The sequence below is a fragment of the Oculina patagonica genome, chromosome 8 (genome assembly GCF_052425735.1).
Source record: "Oculina patagonica isolate OP01 chromosome 8, crgOcupat, whole genome shotgun sequence".
Lineage (NCBI taxonomy): Eukaryota > Metazoa > Cnidaria > Anthozoa > Scleractinia > Oculinidae > Oculina > Oculina patagonica.
The window spans coordinates 1,174,828-1,196,558 of record NC_135765.1 but is presented as its reverse complement, the minus strand read 5'-3'; the positions used below and the strand labels follow the sequence as shown (position 1 = coordinate 1,196,558).

The window sequence follows — 21,731 nt, the reverse complement described above, 5'->3', positions numbered from 1 at the left end:
AGCCGGGAAAAAGCCAGTATTAATACGAAAAACATAGAATACTAAAGAGGCTGTAAAATATCAGGTCTCATTGGGTTAAAAATAATCTAGAGGTACTACAATAAGCGGGGGAATGTTTATTCCGCGCTCTTTATATAACAAAACACACTAAAGCATGAGGAACTAGTTCACCATGTTTTGTCGCAGCATCATAGCTCTTTCGATTTTCGTTCTTGTGCCGGTGTTTTCTCACTCAATTGGCGACACATGTGTTAGCCTTGAGACAGGCCCTTTTAAAATGTGCATGAAAGCAGGTTATGACAAGACTGTACAGTTTCCCGAAGAGTTCACAGAGCCACTGCAAGAAGAAGTAGCAATGGAAATGAGAGAGTTCTTAAAGGCAGTGAAGAATTGCTCCACAAGCGGTCTCGCAGAAGCCATTGAGTGTTCTTTTGTCGCTCCCAAGTGTGGCCGTCGCGGAAAGCCAGTGTACCCGTGTAAACAGGTTTGCGCGGAATTCCTGAAGCACTGTGAGCTTGAGTTGTCCGAGTTGGAACTAGATTATTTAATCTCGTCTTGTCTGGTGCTTTCAAACGGTTCTTCTAGCTGCGCTCCCTGCTTCACGCCTCCTAACTTTACTGCTAATGAAAGTGTTTTGGGTAAGTACGCCATCTAAAAGGATTTATTTTGTTGTAATTGTTAATGCATTTATTATGGGTTACATATCTCTTTATTTGGGGTGTAACATGGTATGTCTTCAAACTTGGTTCTTTGGTGTGGGCTCCAGACTATATAATATACATACGTAATTATTGATTCCTGTTTATTCGCACCTTATGAACCTTACGTTCGCCTCCAATTACCCTCAAAGGAGCTATGTCACGGGGAGTTCACAGATTTTGGTCTTAAGTGTTCAGAAATTTGTGGTAGGCAACTTAACCCATGATAAACGAGCATCTCAATCGAATCTCAAGGAAGATATTACCTTAACTTGCGGATAGAAATCAAACTACAGCTATAAATATCGATTTTTTGAAGACGGGTGGAAACAACTTGAAATGTTTAGCATCAATCTTTCAATTTGTAATCCATTTCCATCCGAGCCATCCACAGCCAAAGACACTTGTTAACAGTTTCAGTGCTCTGATATAGCAATTATAATAAAAACGGAACATTATTTTTAGGTTTCCTGTGACACAGATATAAATTTTGGCTGTTCAAAAATCTGTTAAAATCCGTGACAAAGCCCCTTTGACTAGGGATATATATATTTTTCCTGTTTGCATTCACAAACTATTTTAAGCATCAGTCAATTGACCCCACCGTATATATTATACGAGTATTACATCTGTAATATTTAAGGTTTGTAGGCTTATTAGTACATTAATAGTTCAGTTTTTCTGACCACCGTACGTTTTTAATTTGCTACTTACATTGTTATATTACACTAAGTTTTTTGTAAAACTGCTAAATTTTTAATGAACGAGCTCGAGCAAACGGGTCGTGTAGTCACACCCCTGTAAGTTCAGTTGCTGCCGATTACATAACAAATGTTTTATATTCGGTTGGGTGGGAAGTAGACTAATACTACGAGGAATTTATTACAGGTTAAAGCAGCATAATAGTTTCAAGTTTCATAATTACTTTTTGACTTTCTAAAATAGCAACATAATTTCTGGTAAGAACGCTGTTCGTGGCAAGGCGAGAATCGGTGCTAGGGGAAAGTCGTAACAATTGACAAGTTAAATATCTATTGATAATTAAACCCGACATCCTAATATAAATTATCAGCATATACCAACTCGGCGCCCTCGTGGTCGAAATTCTAAGTACCTCAACTCGGGATATTCAACATTTTCTACGTCTGCCTCCTCCTGGGTAGTGAATAGTGCCTGGAATTGAAGGAAAGCTTTGGGCAATGTGTTAATTAAAAAGAAAACTAAAATAAAATGGCCGGCGTAAATTCTCGTTCTACTTGTGTTTTAGATTTAGATTCAAAAACCTGTTTCAGTCCAAGATAATGGAGAAAGCACAAAACAAGACTGTTTAGCGATGATGGAACTTAAGAACGATGCTGTTCGTGTATACAATGTATTTAGGAACTTTGATATTCCCTCTCACAGGTCCGTTAGATCGAGGTTGCCAAGAGCTAATCATCCCAGCGTGTAAAAACTTAGGCGCGTACAACCACACCCTAACGTCTGTCCCAGTCCAGAAGCAAATGTACTCGTGGTTTTATGAAAAGAATTATACCGAGGACAGCGCAGAAACAGAATTTCCAGAGTTCGTACGAAACATGTTTGAGCAATACCCCAAGTGCCAAGAAAACATTAAGAAGATATTCTGCGGAGAGTATTTGCCGCCATGTTTCCCGGATGAGGGTCCTCGGCCGTATAGTCTGTGCCAACCTCTTTGTCATCAGATGGCCAAAGAATGCCCAGAGATTTTCAGGTAAACCCATTTAGTTTTCGACATAGAGTGGAACATTGGTTTGTTTAATTATCATTGGGGAGGCATGATGTCGACATGGTGGCCTAATGGTTAGCGCGCCTGACTCTGCCTGACTCCAGATCAGACGTCCGGGTTCGAGGCCTCGAGCCGTTGCCGGGGTCATTGTGTTGTGTTCTTCGGCAACATACTTTACTCTCATAGTGCCTCTCTCCACCCAGGCCGTATATAAATGGGTACCAGCGAAATAATCTGACTGGGGGAGGGGATAAGCATCCCATTCAGGGGGATGATAAATATTCCTAGCCGCTTAATGCTACCGGCAGCATGAGCCGCATGGCTCGAGCCTTTCCCTTGTTTAACATTGCTTTGTTTTAGGAGGCGCGGTAGCCTAATGGATAGTGCAGTGGACGCCGACGTCACTAGGTTGTGTTCTTGGGCAAAACAGTTTACTTTTACATTCGCCCTGGGATAGATTAACGTCCCTTCTCTAGCCTGATGGACCACTAGGCTTGAACGCAGACTTCACGTTATCTTGATGCTATTTACCTGTTTTTGATTGTTTGCAGTCATGACATTATGGTTGCCGCCGAGTACTGCAGTACTATGGCAAAAGGACAAACGAAACATGGCTACTGTCAAAGCACTGAGTGGCCAGCGGCATTCAGCTGGATTCAATATGTGACTGAAGGTAGGTTCAAGCTGGCAATCAGTCAGTCAGTCAGTTAGTCAGTTAGTCAGTCAGTCAGAGCGTCAATCAAACGGACAGTAAGTCAGACAGTCTGTTACTCGGCAGACAGTCCATCAGTAGTAAAGGGTGAATTCGACAAATACCACCTCCTAAAAAGTCCATTTCTTCACCAATAAAACTGAAAAAAAAAAAACCTTTTCTTCTCGACTAGCGCGGCCGGCTAGCTCGCTTGGCTGGCTTGCTCGCTCGGCGCGCTCGCCTCGCCTTCGCTTCGCGAAACGCGGAATGTCAATTGAACATTTGTGATTATCAGGTACATGCCTTTCAGCGAAATGTCTTTGAGCGAGCCCCAGTCGGCAAAAGAAAAACAGTTCGTCGAGTCGGTTGAGCAACGAATTGAGCGAATGCCTCAGGCCACAATTCGTGAAGTTGTCCGTAATATACTGGATGAGCCGATCCCTCTTGAAGTGCAAGAGCGTTTGCTAAAACCGTTGCTTTCACCAAACAACTGTTCTTTGATTTGTTTATGTGGATGTTATTGTCTTCCAAATCGCACGGAAGCGTTGCAAAACTCTGACAAGGATGTGAAAAAGAAATATCTTTCGATTGACGGAAAGACATTTAAAAAATCAGCAAGCGTCTGGTCCTTAAAAGATTATAAATGCGAAGCTTGCGAGAAAACGTTTACACAATGCCACTCGCTTCGAACACATGAAAGGTATTATTGTAAGAAAAGAGAAACACAAAAAACACCAAAAGAAAAATGCCTTAAATGTGGTAAAATGCTTCATATATCGACCGTTTTCACACACAAAAAAAATGGTTGTCCAAAAGAGAAGACATCAAACCGGCTGCTTCGCGAAGCGAAACATGAATAATTAGCCGTAATGTATGGTTACCCCGCAAGCAGAAACCGGAAAACCCCCTGACGTGTATATATTGTCATGCTTGGTCAAGCAGGAAAACTTTTAAACCTGCATTAGGATATATATATATATATATATATATATATATATATATATATATATATATATATATATATATATATAATCTTAGTTGATTTGCAGAACTGTTGCCAGAGTGCTCGATAGATATACTAGAGCAAAATATTTGAAGACAGTCTGATCAACCTTGGATTTGACTTGGCATATTTATTACTATATAGTTTCGTACTGCAACGTGTGCAGCACTCATCAGATAAATTAGCCAACTGCAAAATTTCTACATAACGCTGATATATATAGAGAAAGAGACGCGGTATGAGTGGAAAGGTATAAAATTACAACGGTTATTTGGTTTGAAATAATACAATAGAAGCTCTAAAAAAAGATATATATAATGCGTGACAATACGCATAATATTTTATTATCTGCAGACCCGTTTTAGGTACTCTAAACAAACGAAATGAATTAGTTACCTCCTGTAGACACGCAAACAAATTCCTTCTTAAAAATGTCAAAGTTGTCACGCGATAACAACTGTTTATTTTAACAACTGTTTATATATATATATATATATATATATATATATATATATATATGTCTGAATTTATCAAAACCGGGTCAAAGAAAAGTGACGTCAGTATTCTTGAACAAGTACGTTACTGCGCGAATTGGCTTAGAACGCCACAAGAAAGGGGAAAGAAAAAGAAATACAGCGCTGAAAGGTAGAGAAGAGAGAGGAGAAGAGAAAAAAAGACTGACATTCACTTTAGTTTTTATATCATGGAGTTTGGAGATAGTTTCTGGCGAGAAAAAAACGCGTTTGCAGCGATTTGCGCTTAAAACGGTGAAAATTTCCTTGACCTGGTTTTGATAAATTCAGACATATATATATATATATATATTTTTTTTTTTTGGCGTATGCCTTTAACGACTTAAAATGCTATTCTCCTTTCAAGCAGGAGTAAAAGTTTGGATAAAATAAAGCAAATCGCATGTGTTTTGCGAATTATTTATTCAACAACAATATAACTCACATGCAAATTGTGTGCAAAGAAGTTTCTAGATAGATCGCGGTGAGTTTATTTACCTCGCGTAATTACTATTTTTAGTTAATAGGTTATTTCCCGATGTAATGACGTCTTTTGTGACCAATCACAGGTAAAATTATAACTTTATATTATTCACATAATCTTTTTTTCATTACACAAACATGTATGGCCGATGTATAAAGACGTTTATCAAACCTTCATCGAAAAAAGAAGCAAAGACGCAGCTTACGGACATGAATCCTTTGGAAACGACAAACGAGGGTCTGATTATAATATTTTACATCAGCTATCCGTGCCTTCGCTTCACGAAACCGAAGCAATTACGGACAACAATCAGAGGCTTGGTCGCGTGAAGTTTTATCGCAAGGTTAAGTATATCGGAAGCTTGAAGACGTTTATCAAACCTTTTTCGATCAAAATTAAGAAGATTTAACTCAGTTTATCGAAATGATTCATTTGTAGATGTCTAACGATAGCCTGATACAACTAAAGCGTTTTGCCAAACTTGACAAAAATCGGCCAAGTTACAAGCCTAATTGGAATGCAAATGGGTTACGCGTAACCCGAATTGACCAAAACTTGTCAAGTCATCAAAGGACAGACGCCGCGCTGCCATAAGATGTCCGCCGTTGTCAAGGAGCTCTTGCCTAGATACCGCGGCCATGAGATGTCCGCCGTTGTCAAGGAACAATTTACCTTGGATACCGTGGCCATGAGATGTCCGCCGTTGTCAAGGAACAATTTACCTTGGATACCGTGGCCATGAGATGTCCGCCGTTGTCAAGGAACAATTTACCTTAGATACCGTGGCCATAAAATGTCCGCCGTTGTCAAGGAACTGTTTACCTTGGATACCGCGGCCATGAGATGTCCGCCGTTGTCAAGGAATTGTTTACCTTGGATACCGCGGCCATGAAATGTCCGCCGTTGTCAACGAACAATTTACCTTAGTTACCGCGGCCATGGGATGTCCGCCGTTGTCAAGAAACATTCAACTTAGCAACTGAATAAAATTATTTTACTTAACACACTTGTAATGTTTATTGATTGCTTATATATTAATAAATACAACGGCACCCAAGCAAAAAAAAAAATAAAAGTCAAATAACCCCCCGCTTCTCACCTAAATAAATGCGTGTTACCCGTCTTTCGCTGGCGGCCGCTAAAATATTTTGTCGCAGTCAGAGCGTGACAGGCATGCTGAGGAGGATTGGGACTTTGGGAAAATCAGGATCGTGGATCGTGGATCGTGGAAAAAAAGAACACAGCCTCAAATGTTATATTTATTTTTCTGAACACTCAGATGAAATCCAGTGTTTATTTTCTCAAATCTGATTTCGACTCGGCTGAAATTCGTTTTTTTAATTTCTCCAGTTCTTCCATTTTTATCTGTTTTCTCAGCCGTTCAATGTCAGGACTTCTTTGCTTTTTACTTTCTTTTGGAAGTGTGCCCTTACGAAAGATTTGTTTTTGAATTCCATAACACTCTTTCTCATTAAGAACGCTCTGAAACTCAGCATCTGTTATTTTGCCGTCAACAAGAGATTTGGAAAGAATTCGGTTGACAGTATCAAACTTTGACATGGCAAGGGCCATGATTTTGCAGTGCTTAATAAGTTTGGGCTCGAGTTTTTTGTAAAAACCGGTTAACACTGCAGCGCTGGCACCGAACGTAGCAGCGACGATGCCAATCGGCACGGCCGCAGGTAAGCCAATCCCTGTCATTGCAGCGCCAACCCCCCCTGCTGAAAGGGCACCAGAAACGCCACCAGCAATGAAGCAAGCGTAGTTGATAATTGTCTTTGTTCGCTTGTATTTTTTTGCAACCAGCCGATAGTGGTCAACTTCTTCGCTTAAATATTTCAAAACTTCATTCGCTTTTTGCAAACGGAAGTCATTCTGTTGCGGTAAAGCGGGATATAAAGTTTGAGTTTCCGCGTGTTTTACGCTGTCTTCTTCGTGAACACCATAAGCAGGAGCACTCGGGAGCACATTAGCAGATGACATGGTCGTATACATAAAAGTTATTTTTGTATTTAATTTAATTCAATTCCAGCGCATATGTAAGATTTGAGCCGTTAAAATTGAATGGATTTCCATTCTCATCTCTAATCGAAAGAGTCAGAGATGATACATTTTCTTCAGCAGAAACGTCGCGCAAGACGTTAAGATGTGTATTTTGGTAATAAACTTTTTCATACGGTTTTCCACGTATGTCAAAAAACGCTAAAAGGCTTGATGGCTTACCATTTAGCAAGCTTTGTTGATTGTCGATAAGGTCACAGTTGATGAAGTAATTTTTAGGATTTGAAACATTATTTACCTCAATTGTTTCAAAATATTCCTTTTCAATACTTGCGTAATTCTCAAACCCAGGCAAATTAAAGAACTTAATAAGACTTCCATTCAGTCCAAAAGTTTTTAAATTGGGCTCTTTTGCTTTTATTATCAATGAACGACCTGTAATGCCTTTTGTTACAGAAAACATGTTTTTCTCTGGAAATCCTTTTTCAAAAATACTCCCAATGTCATCGAGTGAGTAGTTTCCTTGCCGTATATAACGCGCCTTCTCTTCCTTGTTCACTTGTTTATAAAAAACTATTCCATCCTTTTCCAAACTATTCCAGCTGTTGTAAAGAGAACAACTTAAAAGCCGGATATAGCTTGGTTTTGGAATAGGCTGGTCAAAATAAACAGTGTTCGGATTTTCTTTTGTGGTGACAGTCAGCACAACCATTTTTATATTAAATAAAAATAAAAAAATGTTTAATATAAAAGAGGACCATGGATGCGAAAACAAGAGATTTTATGAAGTGGATGAAAACCCCAGAAGCAACTAAAATTTCTGAAGCGGCAAAAGACAATGCGTGGAAACCTTTTCTTGCAAAATATCCAAACGCTGACCGAAAAAAATTTAAAGCACAGGTTGAGTTCGCATACAACCACACAGCAACGGCAGACATTTATTTCAAGGCAGGGCAAGGCCATTTGATAAATGTTTTTGGCTCTGACAGCAAATATTGGAGCCCAGAGATGAAAAATGCACTCGGTGTTGCGCAAAGCGCTGGAGGTTTTCCACAACAGCTGTCACCAAGCGGCGCAAAAGGCGCATCTTTACCAATTCCCGCGGTTGGATTTCACGAAGCCCCACCTAGTTTGAAAAAAATATTTAACAGCAAAATTAACATCTACGTCACACCAGATCAATATTTCACAACGAAATTAAGAGAGATTTTTCAAAAAACAAAACTGAAGCATACATCAGGAAAAGAGTCAAAAAGGTGGCTTTCCGGCCCTGACATGAGCTATTGGCCGCAACAAATAAACTTTGCTGTCTGGTGCGCGACAACAGGCAGCGGGATTAGTCGAGAGATTTTCGATGAAGAGCACTCAGCTCTCAGCTTGCCGCCGGTGTGCGTAATTTTTACCTTTTTTACGTTTATTTCACGATCAGGCGAATATTGTTTCAGATGGGTGGAATTCAGAGCGTAAGCGCCTTGCCTGGCGACCCAACGTTTAGCGAGTTCGCCAACAAGTACGACGTGGCTTCGTACAAAAGAATATGCGCTGAGTTCGGTGTCGACCCGTCAAGCGATTTTCGTTTCACAAGAGGCGCAAACCACGGACTTGGTGACGTTTATATCTGGATCACAAATATTGGTCCAAAAAATTCTGGAGCAAAATACCCTGATTACGATAAATTTTCGGATGAAGGCGGAACTGCAAGCAAAGGTAACTTGATTCAATACATCGAGCCAGACGACGCTGCATATGCACAGGCAGACTGGTTTTGTCCTAACGCCGCGGAAGGGCTGACTCAGGCAGGTTTGTCGAGAGTAAACCAGTCGATAAAGGCTTTTGTCTACTGTATTTTGGGTTCGCAGGTCAACGTTCGAAGTAGCATACTTGGCACAGGCGGCCGTGCAAAGGAAGCGCAAAGTGAGTTCCTCGTGTTGGTTGAAGACGCTATAAGGCAACCTGATCTGGCAAAGTCGGTCCAAAGATACCAACTCGCCATCGATGAGGCTAAGGTTCGGCTTAACCTCGCCGTCTGTCCAGGTGCCTGGCTTATGCCCGCCAGGATGGTAATAAATACAGAAAGCGTTGTTGGTTACAACAACCAGCTTAAGCAGGCTGTAGGAGGAATGAAAGTAGGAGTGAATGATGATGTTAATAAATCAACAAAAAAAGTGGGCGCAACAAGTATGAGCGGTGGGCCATCAAAAGTTAATAGACCAACAAGTCATCCGTCAAACCCGATTCACAAAGCTGCAAAAAAAGAGCTGGCACCACAAACGTCTTCAGTGGGTACTGTGTCAAAAACAGATGAATCGCAGAAGCCAGACACTGAAGATACAGCACACGAAAAAAACAAGGCCTACCTTATTGCTGGTGCCGTTATTTTTGCGTTTGCAGTCAGCCGAGCTCTTTGAGCTCGAGAGCTTAGCGCTCGCTTCGTTTCGTAACTCGCTCGATAAGAAAGATAGCGACAGCGACAATCAAAAGCCAAGCATTCTTGCCGAGAAAGCTGATCACCTGGCCGGCCGTTCTAAACACAAAACTGACAATCGCGCCAAGGAGGCCCGGCAGAATACCTGCAATTTTTTTGCCACGTGTCTGAAGACCGTTACCAACACCTTTTGCAACATCTTTTAAACCGTTTGAAAGATAGTGAACAATAACACCAATAGTGGTCCCGACTGCAAGCAAAACAGTTGTGACTGTGAAGCCATATTTTTTGAAAATCTCTTTAACCTTTTCTCTTAATTTGTCTGTTAAAGACAATCTTTCGATCTCTTCTTCTCTTTCATTCTCTATTTCATTAATTTCTTGATTCAAGGCATCAACTCTTTCGCGACCTTGTTGTCTTTCTGCAGCTTGCCTATTTTCGTCTTGTACAATAACTTCTTCTTCCTCTATTTGTAGTTGTATTTGTTGTTGTCTTTCTTGCCTTTCTGTTTCGTGTTGTTGGAATTCTTGTAAAGTAGGTGCTTCTGGTATTCTTGTTTCTTGTTCGAGTGTCAGGTTTTTAGAATCATTTATTTGATTTTTAATTTTCCGTATGTCTTCTTTTGCCTTTTTTATGTTTCGCTCCGCCAAAGCTCTTTCTGAACTGTCTTTAGAGGTATCTTCTGAAATTTTTTGTTCATCGGAAATATATTTTTTCCAATATTCTATTTCTTTGTTCCGTTGGTGAAAGAAGTCTTCTCTTTGCAAGCCAAGTTTTGTTTTAAATCTATTTATGAAAGCAGAAAGAAGTGATTTTCCGTCTGCCTTAAAAACACCAATGTCTGCACCTTTTGTCCCTTTCGCAACGATTTTACCCTGATCGTTTATAGTCAAATCAATTTGTTCCTTATAATCTGGGAAATGGTATTTGATCTTTTTTTGTGCCTCTTCTAACTGAAATTCCCTTGTCAGATTACCACGGCCCTCGATAAAAGAGGTTTCTGCAGTGTGTGAGCCACGCTCAGGCGGCCTATTCATCGTGGTAGTTCTCATTGGTATTTGTTCGCTTGGTCCGGGTGTTGATACAACTCCAGGTTGGAATTCGCCTGTTGTATCCCCGTCATCTTTGCTACGGTCGTCTGTATTTTCCAAAAGAGGATCTCTTTCACCAAAGCCACCTTCTGCCGCCATGTTATATTAAATAAATACATTTTTTAATTTAAATATACAATGGCTGTCGTGAGCGAAAGACACAGACCAACGTTCGAAGAGAAAACACCAAACGCGCTCAAGGCAAACAGAGTGCGACATCGCGTTACATTTAACCCGAATAAAGCGTCTCCAGAAGAAATTCTGAGTGTTGTTGTGCCAAAGCTTGAAGAAGGCGTCGTTCTCGTGCCAGGCTCCCTGGCTCTTGTGTTCAACTTGAAGGTGAGCGGCCATGCCAACAACTTTCTCGTAAACAACGTCACCCGGGCGCTTGTCTCAAGGATGGTTGTCAATTTTGCTGGAGAAACGCTGCAGGATACGAACGCTTACGACGTCTACAAACTTTTCGAGGACCTTTTTCTCCCAGAAGAAAAGCGCAGCAACATGTTTCTTGAAGGTATCCAGTCCGAGGATTTATGCAAAATCCGTTCAAACGCTGGTGACAAAAAAACCTCAGGAGTTGACGCGGGAAAGAAGCTGGCAGAAGTTTATGGAAGCAAGTATCGTATCCCACTGGATCACGAGATTTTGAGAGACCATGGTGTGTTCTATCCGCGTGCACTCGCAGACGAGCTTGTCTTCGAGATAAAACTGAACAGTCCAAATGTGGTTGTAAGAGGAACAGATCCATCAAAACTTGGGTATGAGCTAACTGACATCCAACTCGAATACGAGGCTATTTATCACAAAGAACTTGCAAGAGAAGTAGAAAGCACTTACATTAACGGCAAAAGTTTCTTTTACGAGCATGTGCATAAATACAAAACGATCACAGTAAAAAAAGCTACTGACACGATAATAAACGAAAGCATTAACGTCCCAAAGCGCTCCTTGAAGGGACTACTACTTCTTTTTCCTGAACCCCACGCCGCAGGTGCAAGAGATACAGAATCTTTCTTTAACCCTGACATAACAAATGTAAAAATCAGCGTGAACGGCGTTCCAAATAAGGTGTACAGTCATGGCGTTGAAGGAAGAGACATGTGGGAGGAAGTTCTCAGGTTCTTTGGCAAAAACGCAGACCAAAAAATGTTTAATAACGCCACAAAGTTTTATGCAGAAAAAAAGTTCGGGCTTTTCATTGACCTTCGCTCCATGATCGACAACAACATGCACGGCAGCGGGCTCCGCTTGGTGAACACAAAGGATGGCGTTAATTTAGAGATACAGAGAACAGCCACAGGATCAGGGAATGCCAAATGCTACATTTTCGCTATCGCTGATGCACAATTTTCTATTGTAAATAAAGAATTAGTAAGTGTTGAGTATTGATATAGCTTTCGCAAAGCGAAGCATGGATCCTGCCAACATACCCTTCAACGCTCTCATTGTTGGACCAACGAACTCAGGAAAAACAAGGTACGTGGTCAATCAGCTTTGTGGCCCTTTCCGAGGCAAGTTTGACTACATCGTGCTCATATGCCCGACTTTCGCGCACAACAAGACTTATTATCGCTTTGCTGAGGAAGATCCGCGCTTTTATGTTTACATTTGCGAGCAGCACGAGGTTGAATATTGGTTAAGTCTGGCAAGAATTCTTTTTGAGGGTACGAACACGCTTATAATCCTCGACGACTGCGCTGCTTCGAAAGATGTAAAAGGTCGAACGGGGGAGTTAGTAAATCTTGCTTTCTCTGCTCGCCACGCAGGTTTGAGCGTGTGGGTGCTGACTCAAAAAATGACAAGCATTACATCCTCATTCCGTGAAAATGTTGCGGCAATCGTTTTCTTTTACACCCCCTCTGCCAAGACCACGAAGGCAATCTTTGAGGATTACGCTGGCGAACTTTCCCATGAAGATTACAAAGAAGTCATTTCAAAGCTGAAAAAAAATAAGTTTTCGCATCTTGTTATTTCTCATCGCCACCCTTACGGCACAGAATTTTTTTATTGAACATATTTTTTAGAGTAATAAATGGCTGACCCGTTCGCAACTTCCCCTTCCGAGAGCGTGAACCGCGCTGCAAGTGAACGAATTATGTTGGAAACGTCCGTAATAGAAATGCTAGAACCTGAACCAGGCAGTATGCCGTCAGAGATGCAAGCAGCGGGACCTGACATTCCAGCTTTACGTGAACAGCTTGCAAGACTTGTGTCAACAGGCAAGTCCAAAGAAGCAATCGGTGTGCAGCTAACTCACGAGCAGGTAAAGCGCTTGACCGACAAAGACGTCGAAAAGTACTTCAAGAGGTACGAAGCGTATGTTGGAGCCAAGACCACAGAAAATCTGATCGACAGCGCGCTCACTCTTTTTACGAAAGCAGCAAGTCTGTTCGTGCCATTAAAAAATATTGAAGCTTTGCAAAAAGAGCTTAAAAATGACTACATCATCAACAACGAGCTTTCCAATCTTGTCGGCGGTTTGTCTTTTAAATACGGCAAGCTTCTTGCTCCAGCTTCTGTTGCTTTGATAACAGCAAAGCACATTGATTACAGCACAGCACCACAAGCGACTCTAGAAAGCGAGCATAAAGATCTTCCTGAGTAAATTACTAAGCAATGCTAAGAAAATGCTAAGTAATTACTGAACAATGCTCATTAAATGCTGACCAAAAAAGTTTGCTAAGCATTTTTCATTTAAATATTATTATTTTTTCTAATAAATGGCGGACCCTGAAACACAAATACCGAGCGAACCTGCAGTTGTTCTAGAAAACGTTCCACAAGTCACTTCAACAACTCCTGCAACAAAACCTGCCAAAAATCCAAAGCGAGTGGCTGCTGGCAAGCTTGCAGCTGAAAAAACAAAACAGGCTCGTGAAGCACAGAAAAAAGCTGCTGTCGAGGCCGCTGCCATAATTGCAAAAGAAAAGGAAAAGAAATCTGCGTCTGCTAAGCGAAATGTAACTCCACCCGTAACGGAACCAGCTCCGACCGAGTCTCCGCCGGAATCCAGCGGTCTAAGCACAAATCAATGGATCTCTTTGCTGGGCATTGGCGTTGCAATTATTACAACTTATTTCAAACGCGAAGACATCAATGCCTTTTTCAAGAGCAAAACCCACCCAGCCAAAGGCACGGCACCAGAACCCGAGCCCGCTCAAGAGGCTCCTGCAGAGCGGCAGCGAATCAGCGCATCATCGAAAATTCCGCAACTAAAAAGAGGAATTCGTCCGATGGATTAAAAAATTTTCAATTGAATATTTTTATTTTATTTTATACTGAACTGTCATGTCCGACTACAAGCTCGTGAAAACACTCATGGATGCCGCCACCATTACAGGTCTCGCCGCCGGAATCGGCTGGGCTGCCAAAAAAGTTGTGAAAGAAAACTTTACATCCGACCCAAGCAGCAGTTTTATGAACTATGCAAAGTTCACAGCCGTCATGGCCGGCAGCGTTGCACTTAAACAGTATCTTGAGGACCAGAAAATCCTCCCCACCAATTAAAAAAAAATTCGCATAATATAATAACAAAGTTCTACTATGGCAAGCATCGCGATTATGGCTGGCGGAGCTATCTTGAACGCTGCTGCTTTCATTGGCGGCAACTATCTTGCTCGAGCTTTGGGTGGTGGAGATGACGCAGCTTTGAAAGAAAAAGAAAGACACGACAAAGCTCTCGAGGCTTACCAGGCAGCTTACGCGAAATACTCTCGAGACCGCACGAAGCTTCTCGACTGGATCGAAACCAACGCGGAAATAAAAGAGCAGGCCAAACAGAACTTCACTAACACTGACTACGCTTTCAAACTCTACAACCAGGCACATCCTGACAAACAAATTATTTTACCGAAAGAGCCCAAGTTTTCTGATTTTTATCAGCCAAGCGAGCAGCAGAAACAAGGTGAACTTATGTTCGTTGGTGCTGGCGCGCTTGCACTTGGGTACGCTGCCTTTCGGTTTCTTTAAACTTTTCTTTTTTTCTTGTATACGCATGGATGCAAAGATCTCGAAAGTCTACTATAGCCCCCAGGGCCACTGGAAAGGAATTGCCGCGATAAAAAAATTAGCCGAGGCCGCCAAGGTTTCCGAAGATGCTGCAAAAAAGTGGCTAGTTAAGCAGGCCCTTTGGCAGATCTACCTTCCGGCACCACGATACGTTCCTCGCCCAAAATTCGATGTTTCTACTCCTAACGCGGTCCACCAGGCGGACCTTCTTTTTCTGCCACACGACAAACTGCCGCGAGGGCGAAAAGTTTACAAATACGCGCTGACTGTTGTTGACGTTGCCAGCCGTTACAAAGAGGCCGAGCCTTTGACCTCCAAAGATTCAACTGAGGTTGCAAAAGGTTTTCAGACAATTTACAGGCGAAGTGCACTAAAATGGCCACAGATGCTGCAAGTTGACCCCGGGCGCGAATTCATGGGCGCTGTTACCAAAGAAATGGAAAATCACAAAACTTATATTAGGCGCGGGCGTGTTAACATTCACAGAGATCAAGCTATTGTTGAACGTTTCAACCGCACACTGGCAGAGCGCCTGTTTGGTTATCAGTACGGTGTCGAGTTGACCCTGCCATCTGGCCAGCGGTCGACAGCGTGGGTTAAAAGGCTACCCGAAGTTGTTGCCGCTCTGAACAACGAAGTCACAAGGCTAACAGGCAAAAAACCCTCAGAAGCTATTAAAGTGAAAGCCATTGCTACCAAGCCGTCGACTCCTTATTTGAGGCCTGTTGGTAAGAGCGAAAAAAAGCTCCCCTCCTTCGTGAATGTTAGGTATTTGTACCAGCCGGGTGAGTTAGAAGGTGGGGAAAAACGTGCCACCGATCCAATCTGGTCTTTAAAAGTCTTTTCGCTTGAAAGAGCTGTAATGAAACCGAACGAACCTGTTCTGTATTACTTGCAAGACGGCCCCAAGCGCGGCTTTGTGCGCGAGGAGCTGCTCGTGGTACCTCCTGATACCGCCCTTCCGCCAGTCAATGCCAGCTAAAGGTGATATTCAATCGGTTCGGTATGTATTCCATCGTCAAGCACCCAAAGTTTGTCGTAATAGGCGCTCAAACCCAGTTTTTCCTGCTCGTAAGTCACCATTTTTCCTTCCTTCATACGGAAGCCTCTGTTATTCGCTTTATCAACGCTGCCTTCAAGAGCTGCCTTGAAACGCTGCCAAGTTACTTCGTTTTGCGTCTTTGACATCCCCTTGGTGCTAAACTTCTTTTTTTCTCCCTCTGGTTCCTCGATGAAATAACACTTTGAGCAGAGCGCAATCATCCGGCTGCCCACACACTCTAGCTTAAAGAGACCGGGAGTGCGGCCGCTCCACTTGTCCCAAGCCAGCCATTGTTTTTTTTGGAACTCGAATTTAGGCAACAGCTCAGGTTTTACGATGTCCTCAAGCTTCGTTGCTGAAATGGCCATGTAACAGCTGTCCGTGTCCATCTGAATGAGCTCAAAGTCCATTCGATCAAAATACTTATCCAAAAAGTCGTAGTAAAACTTGAGCATGCGCAGCTTTGCCAACTGGTAAACCGCGATCCCAACTTGAAAAGGCCTGCTGATTGTTATCCGTGGCTTACGACTTTCCAACTCGTACGCTTGCCCAATTTCATCTAAGTCACTGAAATAAGCACTTCGCAGGGCTCTGTCAACCACTTTCTCGTCTTTTGCATAAATTACGTTTGTTTGCCTTTCTAGAGCCTCGATCAGCTTCCCGTAAGTACTGTTTCCTAACAGCTTAAACACGTCAGCCAGCAAGGCCTTGCTCTTATCAACATCGCCTGTTCTCCGCGCCTCTGTCACTTGTTCCACAAACCAGGGGAAGATCTTTTTCGGTTGGTAGTCAATCGTTCGGTGAACCGCCGTTATCTCTGCCCCGTGTTCCACATACCAGCGCAGCAGTGGAGCAAACAAAAGAATTTTTTTGGCAGAAAGGGCACCAACGAGCTTTTTACCATCTCCACGATTTCTTTTTGTTTTTTTCAAGTATTCATACATGTGTTGTGGAACAGCTTCGCCTGGAACCTCTTTGTTGTAAAAGAATGGCGGCATCTCTTCAAACTTTTTCCACAATTTTTTTGGAATCTCAATGTCAACTTCAGCAAATCCAAACCATTCGCGTATGTAAGAAGGATTTTCTCCTTTCAGATTTTGCGTAAGTAACTTCGCCTCCGCTTCTTCAACTCCTGAAAATTGGTGGACTTCTTCCTTTCCGCAGGGCATGTTTTCCAACATTGTTGACAGATAAAGGGCATTTGCATCGTAGCCGACAATGTTTTCGCAAAGATGCGGAGCGGGGTACTGGTGATCTCTGATCTTTGTGACGCCAGCTTCGTGGTACCTTGTAAATACTATGCTTGGCCCTCCAACAACAGCCCCTTTTAACATTTCTTACGCTTCTTCGCAAGGAGAGAAAAGTTCAGCTCCTCTTTCAACAGATCCTCTGAGCAGGTAATGTAAGCTAACCCCGGGAATACTGACTGCGTCTTTAAGAATGTCGATCCTCTTTTCAGTGTAAAAAGCTTTCATCTTTTCAAGAGCTTCCAGGCCAGGAGACACGTCGAGATTGTTGTAATAGCGCAGCCAGTCTGCAAAGGTGCGCATGCCCTTTTCCGCAAATGTGCGCTTACACCCCTCCCACTCCTCCCTTGTGAGCACGAATTGACCTTTCAACTTCGAAAACCACGCTGGGTAGTCAGGAAGCCCAGGGTAGTCAAGCTTTTCGGGGGAGTCAAACCACTCGTAAGGAAACCACGATTTCTTTGCCTCGCATTCATAAGCCTTAACCCACTTTTCATAGCTTGTTCCCGGCCCAAGGTAGTTGATGATGTCAAGGAAACGAAAGCCCTGAGTGAGCAAGAACATGATTTTGTTACCATTTTTTGCCACTCTGACTTTGCCGGTTGTGTCAGCAAGGCGTTCTGCGAAGTTATTTTTGATCAGATTCAGATCGTAGCTGCCAGAGTTAAACCCAACTACAGGTACCTGGTTGCACCATTCCTCGATTTTTTGCCGCTGCGCTTTTGGAAGCAGGCCAACGTCTTCTGGCATAAATTCCGCTCTTACTTGAGCCCGGATGTTTTTTCCGCGCCTCTCAAGCTCTTCCATAAACTTGCGGACCAGCTCTGCGGGGTCTCTTTCACAGATGTGGGTGGGCTCTCTTTCAAGGGTGTCACCGATGCTTACCGAGATTGGCACGTGCGCGTTTTCGATCGTGAGCGTTGGCGTCGGTTCCTTTCGCTGATTATTGTCGCCATACGACTCGAAATCGTACAAGATCGCGTGCGGGTAGCTTTTTGTTTGGGCCCGCGGTGTATCAACAAGCTTTTCCCAACCTCGCACGCCCAAGCCTCGATCACACGGTAGCCGGCCCGTCGTAGCCATCCTGTGCGTTTCATTGTGGCTAAAAACCTGTCTTGACGTGTCTGGCCACGGTCAATGATTTTGTCACGATCTTGTGGGTAACATTTTAGACACCCGTGCCAGTGGCAGCCGTGGTATTGAAATACAGTCTTTGTCACAGGGTCGTACCCGTCGACAGGTGCGCGCTCAACCCAACGCTCGCCACCATGCCCGCACATTGCGTGGTGTATGTGAATTTTCCGCCGCTTGGCTTCTTGGTCAAGCCACTGAAGCGATTCTTTGGAAGCTTGATGGCTCGGATAGAAAGCCTTCTCAAAGCTTGTCTGAGGGGCTTCCACCTTTTTCCCCGGGCAATCGATTATTGTTTTTCCTTGGCTGCAAGTTTGGGCATGCCGTTTAAGGTTACAAGCTTGCGTAAATCTCGCGTTGCAATGGGAGCATGCAAAAGTTTTCGCTAACCTTTCAATATCCTTTATGACAAACGCGTGCCCTTCGTAAATGCCGATTGTCAGAATGTTCTTCAGCATAGCTGGAGGGTTTCTTTTTAGATGCCATACGACTTCCTTATCTTTTACCCTCACAGGCTCATAAACTCGAATGCCGAGCCAATCAGAGAAAGCGGCACCCTGATTCAGATGCCTTTCAACTTCATCTAATTCATCAAGAGATGTTTTTGGACAGTCGGTCGGCACAGTTTCGAGTTTGAAGAAACTCTTTGCGAGACCGCGGGCTGCTGCTGTGCTTCGATCAAGACGCACTCCTCGGTGTACAGCAATACAACGCCATAAACACAAATTATCTCGATAGGTATCCAGCGCAACCATCGACCGGCCATGTGCAAGGTTGCGCAGCCAGTCTGGTAAGGGGCCTGTGCCTAACAGCGGTTGACGGTCAAGCACAAACTTTACATCAACATTAAAAAAGCTTTCAAACTTCCACTTTGTAGAAGGTCTTTTGATATTGTCAGGGGCCAGGCGTTTAGTCTCCTGTTCGCTCAACCATTTTCTCGCTGCAGAAAGCTTATTAATCCAAGGTGAGCCTCTGTTAATGTAGTAGACAATGACCGTATCATCTTCAATGTTGCGCAACTGATACGAGTAAACATGTCTGATATAAAACGCTGTGTTTACGTTTTCTCGAATTTTTTCCATAAAGTTTGGTGTAAGGTCTTTTTCCAGACCTCTGTTAAAGCGCCATCGAATAAAACGACGCCCATTCTCCTCCTCCTCCCCATCGTATTCTGGGGCATCAAGAAGGTTTAAAATCTCATTCTGATAATTTGTTACCACCCGATTTTCGTGTGGTACAAAGGGATCAAATTCATTTTGAATGTTCTTCCTTTTTTGCTCCTTCTTTTCCTTGCGACGAAGTCGCTGAGGGGGTTTTGGGTGATACTTTTGTAAAAGCAACGGTTTAAGCAAACGCTCTTGCACTTCCAGAGGAATTGGTTCATCCAGTATATTACGGACAACTTCACGAATTGAGTCCGTCATTTGAGGCATCCGCTCAATTTGTTGCTCAACAAACTCGTCAAACTGTCTCGCTTTAGCCGACGGCATTTCGCTGGAAGGCATGTACCTGATAATCACAAATGTTCAATTGACATTCCGCGTTTCGCGAAGCGAAGGCGAGGCGAGCGCGCCGAGCGAGCAAGCCAGCCAAGCGAGCTAGCCGGCCGCGCGAGCCGAGAAGAAAAGGTTTTTTTTTCAGTTTTATTGGTGAAGAAATGGACTTTTTAGGAGGTGGTATTTGTCGAATTCACCCTTTACTACTCCATCCGTCCATCCGTCCGTCCGCCAGTCAGTCAGTCAGTAAAAGAAACAGACAGTCAGACGGACAGACAGACAGTCAGTCAGTCAGTCAGCCAGCCAGTCAGTCATGATCATTCTGATCATTCCTAGGGTCGGCTCGTAAATGGCAATAACTGTTACTTAAGGAAAGTGTTTTGAGATCTTAAAATTTCCGATATTTCCTGAACAAAACTGTTGACCAATCTTTTCCAGAAGCGACGAAGGCACCCAGCGTGGTCCCTGAAAGCCATGGAACCAAAGCATGGGTCATCATTATAGCCGTCTTGCTGTCTCTTTTGATTGTGGGACTCGTCGTGACACGGGTTATATGGTGGAAAAAGAGTCGTGATGCACCCGGAGTAGCTTACACTAAACACTATGACAAACAAGCAGAGGACAGTGTCCCTCTGGAAACTGAAGCTGACCCAGAACCCACGAGGGTGTAACAAGCTGTATACCTCTACGAACCTTAAAGGAGCTAAGCCGCGAACAACGCATCTTGAAAAATTTGGCAAGTTTTTTCGAGTTTCTCATTTGTTATCTGTCTTAACTGACTTTGCCAGTCGAAACCATCTTTGGTTAATTTTGCGGCTTCATTGTCATGACTCCTTTGGTGTTTTTCTATGTTAGAAAACTATTGTTTTGAGGTTTCCTTCACTTTTGTAATCAAAAAATGTTTTAAAATATCGCGACATTGCTCCTTTAAGCGCCTCCTCTTACTTTTTCTTCTTAAATGATACATCGAAGCAATGTAGTATTGATATTACATGTTATTAAGTGTAATTTTAAAAGAATTGTTTGTGTTGTGTGATGATGCTAGCTGTAATAAATTAATGATAAGAAAGCAAAAACTGGGTATGAAAAAGATAAAGTCTACTTGTGTAATATTGAGTTAAAAAGTTTCGTCCCTCCTGCACAAACATATAACGCAGATAATTTAAAAAGATTTCTAGTTTGTGAAAAAAAAAAAGTTAGTTAAATTAGGTGTCAGGTCCAGTAGATCTATGGACCAACTAAACCCCTGCAGTCCGGGTACGTAACTTAGATGGGAGGCTTTTACAAATAAAAACTAATATCCCGGAAGTTAAATGTGGAATAAGATGAGTTACAATACTAGATAAATATAAAATGAGCTTAGCAGTAAGGGCCTGTTTACAAGCAGGTAGGGTATCCCTAGTGCTAGGGTTACCCTAGCAAGAGGGTTAGAAGATAGCCCGGTTTTATAAGCAAACATTGCAGGTAGGGTAACCCTACCCGGGTCAACTTTCACCGGTTACGCTTCAGTTAACCATGTTAAATTTTGTCGTAAGAAGCTGTTATTCGAAAATAATTCCGTTCCAGTGCAAAAATACGACAAATTGTGAATGAAACGATGTTTCTTGGTCACAATTCGCTGTTTTTGTCGGTATTTTTAAACATATTTAGCTTCTTGGAGCTAAAATAAAGTTGTCCCTGGTAGGCGAGTTATCCCTAGCAGAGCGTTTACAAGGCGCTAGGGTTACCCCAGCTGCTAGGGTAACCCTAGCGCTCAGCTAGGGTTACCCTAGTGCTAGGGTAACCCTAGCTGCCTTGTAAACACATCGATGAAAAAAAGAAGAAATGTGGGAGCGCTAGGGTAACCCTCCTGCTAGGGTAACCCTAGCGCTAGGGTAACCCTCCTGCTAGGGTAACCCTAGCGCTAGGGTAACCCTCCTGCTAGGGTTACCCTACCTGCTTCTAAACAGGCCCTAAAATGGACTAATGAATAAGTATGAGTATACTATAATTTCTGCGCGTCGGTGATGAGGAAACGAGCTCGTTTCCTGACCGCTGGTCAAAGGGAACGAAGACCCTGGGTACGAGGATGGTTGTTGCCTGTACAATGAGGTCAGTAAATTTTGCGAGCCGAGAGCGCAATACAAGAGTGTTGGTCCCCACATATGTCATGCAG

At 42.9% G+C, this 21,731-nt stretch overlaps 1 protein-coding gene across 2 annotated transcripts; it reads left to right on the top strand.

Annotated features, from left to right (window-relative positions):
• The first annotated feature begins 105 nt into the window (after positions 1-105).
• LOC144661964 (uncharacterized) lies at positions 106-21,452 on the top strand. 2 transcript variants are annotated; one of them, XR_013572371.1, is made up of 5 exons: positions 106-638; positions 2,103-2,430; positions 2,997-3,118; positions 20,015-21,018; positions 21,316-21,452. XR_013572371.1 is itself a non-coding variant. In XM_078522690.1 (4 exons), exons 1-4 carry the CDS (start codon positions 173-175, stop codon positions 20,245-20,247), a joined length of 1,149 nt encoding a protein of 382 aa, XP_078378816.1. In that variant the 5' UTR covers positions 106-172; the 3' UTR covers positions 20,248-21,133. The 2 variants fall into 2 exon arrangements, 1 of the variants encoding a protein (XP_078378816.1); XM_078522690.1 differs by lacking the exon at positions 21,316-21,452 and having other exon boundaries at positions 20,015-21,133.
• The last annotated feature ends 279 nt before the right edge of the window (positions 21,453-21,731 follow it).

Coding starts and splice junctions, on each gene's coding strand:
- LOC144661964 (XM_078522690.1), top strand. CDS start 173: ATGTTTTGTCGCAGCATCATAGCTCTTTCGATTTTCGTTCTTGTGCCG. Junction 639..2,102: donor TGCTAATGAAAGTGTTTTGG/GTAAGTACGCCA, acceptor TCCCTCTCACAG/GTCCGTTAGATCGAGGTTGC. Junction 2,431..2,996: donor GAATGCCCAGAGATTTTCAG/GTAAACCCATTT, acceptor GATTGTTTGCAG/TCATGACATTATGGTTGCCG.